The following is a 4,797-nucleotide window of genomic DNA, read 5'->3' as shown; positions in this document are numbered from 1 at the left end:
CCTCTCTGTCTCTCCCTCTCCCCCCCTCCTCTCTCCCACTTGCTCTCCCTTGCTCCCCCCCACTCTCTCTCCCTCTCCCTCCATCTTCCCCCCCTCCTCTCTCTCTCTCTATCTTTCTCTCTCTGCCCCAGCCCCCCTCTCCCTCCCGGTCAGTAGGGGGCAGCAGTATTTTCATCCTGTGAAGTGTGGTTTTGCCCCTGAGACCCAGAACAAGCTGCCCTTCCCTCTCTGCTTCGTCCAGATCCTCTGTTTCCCACCATCTTCACATTTTACTGTTTTGTTTCAGTCTTTCTCTTCTGTGTTGGATTTTAACGTGTTTTACCCTCAAAATGAACTTTATTCATGTTTTTCCTGAAGTAGTTTGTTTCCTTGGTTTATTATTTTTCCGTCTCTGCAGTAATTTCCAGTTTTCACCGGTTGGGAGTCTTGCATCTCTTCCTCCGGTTCTGCAGGATTTATTGACTCGGGCTGGTCACAGTTCAGCTCTGGTCCAGTAGCTTTTCCCAGACAAAGGTGAAACTTAAAAGCCCTCCCTGCATGTTTGCTTTGTCGTCCTGCCCGGCTCCGAGCCGCTCATCGGAGGCCGAACTCCACTGAATAATCTCCGTCACATAACTCTTGTCCGGGTTTGTTTACCCAGCGCTGCAGCAACAGCGGCGTCTGCAGAAAGAGACGCAGCAGTTTCTGCTGATTTATTCTCCCGGCTGATGGTTATCTGCTGCGGCTGGGACATGAGGGCCATAAAATCAAGCGCTCCTGTGAGTGATTTCCTCTCCTACTGGACCGTTTTCCCGCTTTGATCTGGTTGTACTGATGGCTTTTCACTGAGGACGTTTTTGTTCAACAGATCCTGGGGTTCAGATACGACCGGGTCGCAGTTCAACCGTTTTACGTTTTTATTTACATACTAAACAATCTTAGCTTGTCATTCTGAGCTCTAAAAGCATTAATTCATGTTTGTTTGAAGTTAAATGATGCAAACTACAGTCAGTTAGATGAAGTGAGAAATGATTCTGTGACTTTCAATTCAAGATTTTCTGACCCAGAAATGTTTTTTTTTTTTTTTAACGTTGAACATTATTTTTGGCTCTTTTGAGGTTCCGTAGAGAACAACCAGCACCATGAGCATAAATCCAGTTTGAAGTGAAAGTTGGTTCTGGAAACGCCTGAAGAGTCGCAGATGGATCCCACACGTTGGGTTTTTGTTTCTGTCTTCATGTTTATGACTTTATGTTTTATAATGTGACAAAATGTGGGAAAGTTTAGTGTGAGGATAAATATTCTTATTAAATCAACCAACCGGCCGTGAGTCCGACCAGCACCGACATGTCGATGGTGCTCTCCTTTACTTTTTCTTTTTTATTTCTTTCTTTGCATTTTTATTTATTTATTTTTTAAAATAATGTCCTTTGTATTCCTTTCTGGATTTAAACATTTTCTTTTTAACCTCCTTTTTTCCTCTATATCTTATTTTTTCCCACTTTTCTCCTAGTTTCTTTTGCTTTTTTCTTTATTCTTATTTTCTTTAATTTATTCCTTTGCTTTCTTTTTTAAATTATGGTTTTTTAAATAATTTTTTTCCCATTTTTCTTTTATTGAAATGAGAAAAATTTCGATAAAATAATTTATTTTTAAATTTTACCTTTTATATTTGTTTTTCTCCATTTTATTTCTCTTTCCATGTTTTTATCATGTTGCTCCTTTTTCCTCCCGTCTCTCTCCTCCTTCCTTCTGGTGGCGTGTTTGTGAGAGGAAGACTCGTCCCTCTTCCTTCACGCTGCATCATTTCGCTGCCAACATCTCGGACGCTTTGACGCCGTCAGTAATTCATTTGTCATGTTGTCATTTTTTCATGGAATCACGCGTCAGGGTGATGCAACCAAACCCTTTTTGACTCCAGCGATGTCTGCTGATGTTTTTGGGCTCGGATTAAAATTAACTTCAAACCGGCGGATTTCACGCCGCACAAAGACGAGCTTACGCAACAGCAGCGACTCTTCCAGGCCGGAAAATGAATTTGTGATCGCAGCAGCTGCTGCAGAAACAAAGGCTCCAAAGAAAACAAGAAGACGATTCACGAAGCAGAAAATCTGACTGGCAGACGATTTTCCTCCCAGTTCCAGCAGCTTCTGGAAACAAACCAGTAACGTTTCTTCCATGTCTCCTTCACTTCAGTGACATTTCTTTCTTTTCTCTTTACATCAAATAAAAGCTTATAAGCTAATAACTCTGTTTGCTGACAGAGTTATTGTGACGTTCCACTGATTTCCTTTCCGATCCAATACGGAGTAAAATTCAAGCCATATCGTTCCGATGCTTTGTGCAAAAACACAGAAGGTGTTTTTTAAATAACTAAAAAATGTTGTAATTCAGATTATGGCTTCATAAAGAACAGATCACTCTAATGTTTTCATTTTACTACAGTAGGGTAAGTTGAGAATCAATCACACAAAATCTGACAAAATGCTATGAAAACCAAAAAACTAAATCAGTAAAGTGATAATCTACTGAAATAAATACCTGTTTAATTATTAAGAACTACGGTAAAATGAAAGCGTGATTTCTTTTGCATCTGCATTTGATTTACAAACGTGTGCAAAACTTTGATGTTCAGCTCATGTAAAATAAAATAAATTTCACAGCTGCCGTGTTTGAATATGTTTGTTCACTCAATAAGTCATTAAAATCATCCTCCAGCTAACTCCTGTTGTCTTCTTTGTCATTTCTGCCAGTAGTAACATCCTGTTGTTGATGTGATTCAGCTGAAAAAGAAAAAACGCCTCATCCTCGCACAAAACACTTTTTAGTGAGTTTTTTAAAGTTGTCGAGTATCCATTAAGCAAATTTATTTTGTATTTCCACTTTCTGCAGCTTCATGGTGAATGGAAACGTGAGCAGGCGGAAGAAAAAGTAGTTCCTTCAGCCCGTCTTGTTTTGGAAAAATCTCAATAATGTAACGTTATTGTTGCTTAGATACATCACCTCAAATGACGGAAGTGTTGAAAGTATTGATATTGATTTTAACCGTATCAGAGGTATTGATCAAGCCGCTCTTCCCTGCTGTGAAGTTCAAATTTGTCCCGTTCTGCCTGCAGTTCGTCCTCGTTTCACCGAGCCGGCGAAGATGAGGCGGCGCGTCATCGAGCGGCCGGTGGGCAGCTCGGTGCGGCTCAAGTGCACGGCGAGCGGGAACCCGCACCCGGACATCGTGTGGCTGAAGGACAGCAAGCCGCTGGCGGAGGAGGACGCCGGCGCAGAGAAGAAGAAGAAGAAGAGATGGACGCTGAGCCTGAAGAACCTGGCGCCGGAGCACAGCGGGAAGTACACCTGCCACGTCTCCAACCGCGCCGGACAGATCAACGCCACCTACAAGGTGGAGGTCATACGTAAGTCCGGAGTCGTTAAAGGTCATTTTACTGAGGTTTGTGTATCATTACAACATGTTCATGTTTTAAAAAGAAGCTTTCTTGCTATAACGAGACATTAAACTAGCATCATTATACGGAGAAACGTTTAGCTTCAAAATGAATTTATTTCCATCACTGACAGTTAAACATCACTGAGGAGGCGACTGAATTAGTCCTGTTGCAATAAGCAATAAATCAATTAATGATCAATTAAAACCACATCAGTAATTTGCATGATTTATCGTTTTTTCTTTCTTCCACAAACTGGATGGTAAAAATCCTCAGTCGGGTTTTTTGGTCTCAACTAAACATTTTTTAAAGGTCAGAAACTTCATAATTCATTTTATTTGTTGTTTTAGTTGCTTTGTTTATTTATTTTGGTTATTTAAAATGTCTTCCAGTTCCAGTATTAGATATTCATTACAATTTAAAGTTTATTGCTCTTCTTGCATTATGATGCCATTTCCATTTTATGACTGCAAAATGGTCTCAAAACAACAATATTATCATTTATCGCAATAACTTCTGGAACAATTAATCATATATTTTACCATAACAGGTCCAGTCATGTTTCCTGCTGTTGTTGCTTTTTATGTCAATACGACTTGAATCCACATTTAAATTGGGCGTCTGTCTCTTTAAAAACTCCTGCTCTTCTTTGACTCTCATGAAAAATCTAAAAATTGAAGTCTGGCATCAATAATCCATCAAGTCCAAATACGTAGTTGCATCAAGTTAATGTTTTTTTTACGTCACAAAAGATCAAGCGGTGTGAATACCTGCCCAAGATGGTGAATATTTCTTTGAGCCGCTTTTGTTAAATGGAAAATAGACGTAAAAATCAGAGGATAGGAGGTTTTAAATGTGTTTCCAGTGTTGGTTGGAATGCCCTGCCTGCGTTTTTCCAGCCAGAGGTTTTGTCTAAAAAAGGCCGTGTTGTAATGATCTCAGTGAAGGCGATGAGTCGAGCTCGTTGATGCATTAGCTTTTGTTGGACGGCTGCAGGAGCCGGCGATGATTTACCGTCGCTCAGTTCGCTCAACGTGTGTCTGTGTCAAACCAAAGGTTACAGCTCTGTTGAGACTTTCGCTTCACTTCGAGCATCTGCTCTGCATTACAGCACAGCTGTAGGCCTCACACACACACACACACACACACACACACACACACACATAGAATAAAGAGGACATAAATCAGTCGGCTGCTTGCTGATGTCAGATGTGACATTTCGTCCTTCAGATGGCCGTCCGTCATGAACCAGAGCTTCCAACAGAACCAGAAAAGAAAGAAGAGAAACTTTCTGCAAGTGGAGATGCTTTGATGCGCATCAGCATTATGACAGCATATCGACGTGACTCCAGTCCGCTTTTACCTGAGTCCAGTCCGCTTT

General features: G+C 41.0%; 1 protein-coding gene across 1 annotated transcript in view; it reads left to right on the top strand.

Annotated features, from left to right (window-relative positions):
• The window catches only part of fgfrl1a (fibroblast growth factor receptor like 1a), a 63,625-nt gene that overhangs the window by 55,361 nt on the left and 3,467 nt on the right, over nucleotides 1-4,797 (top strand). The window contains exon 5 of the mRNA XM_008421177.2: nucleotides 3,096-3,386. Coding sequence (XP_008419399.1) covers nucleotides 3,096-3,386 — 291 coding nt within the window. The remainder of the gene's footprint in view (nucleotides 1-3,095; nucleotides 3,387-4,797) is intronic.

Source organism: Poecilia reticulata, linkage group LG10 (assembly GCF_000633615.1).
Source record: "Poecilia reticulata strain Guanapo linkage group LG10, Guppy_female_1.0+MT, whole genome shotgun sequence".
NCBI classification, from domain to species: domain Eukaryota; kingdom Metazoa; phylum Chordata; class Actinopteri; order Cyprinodontiformes; family Poeciliidae; genus Poecilia; species Poecilia reticulata.
This window is presented reverse-complemented; position numbering and strand designations above follow the sequence as displayed.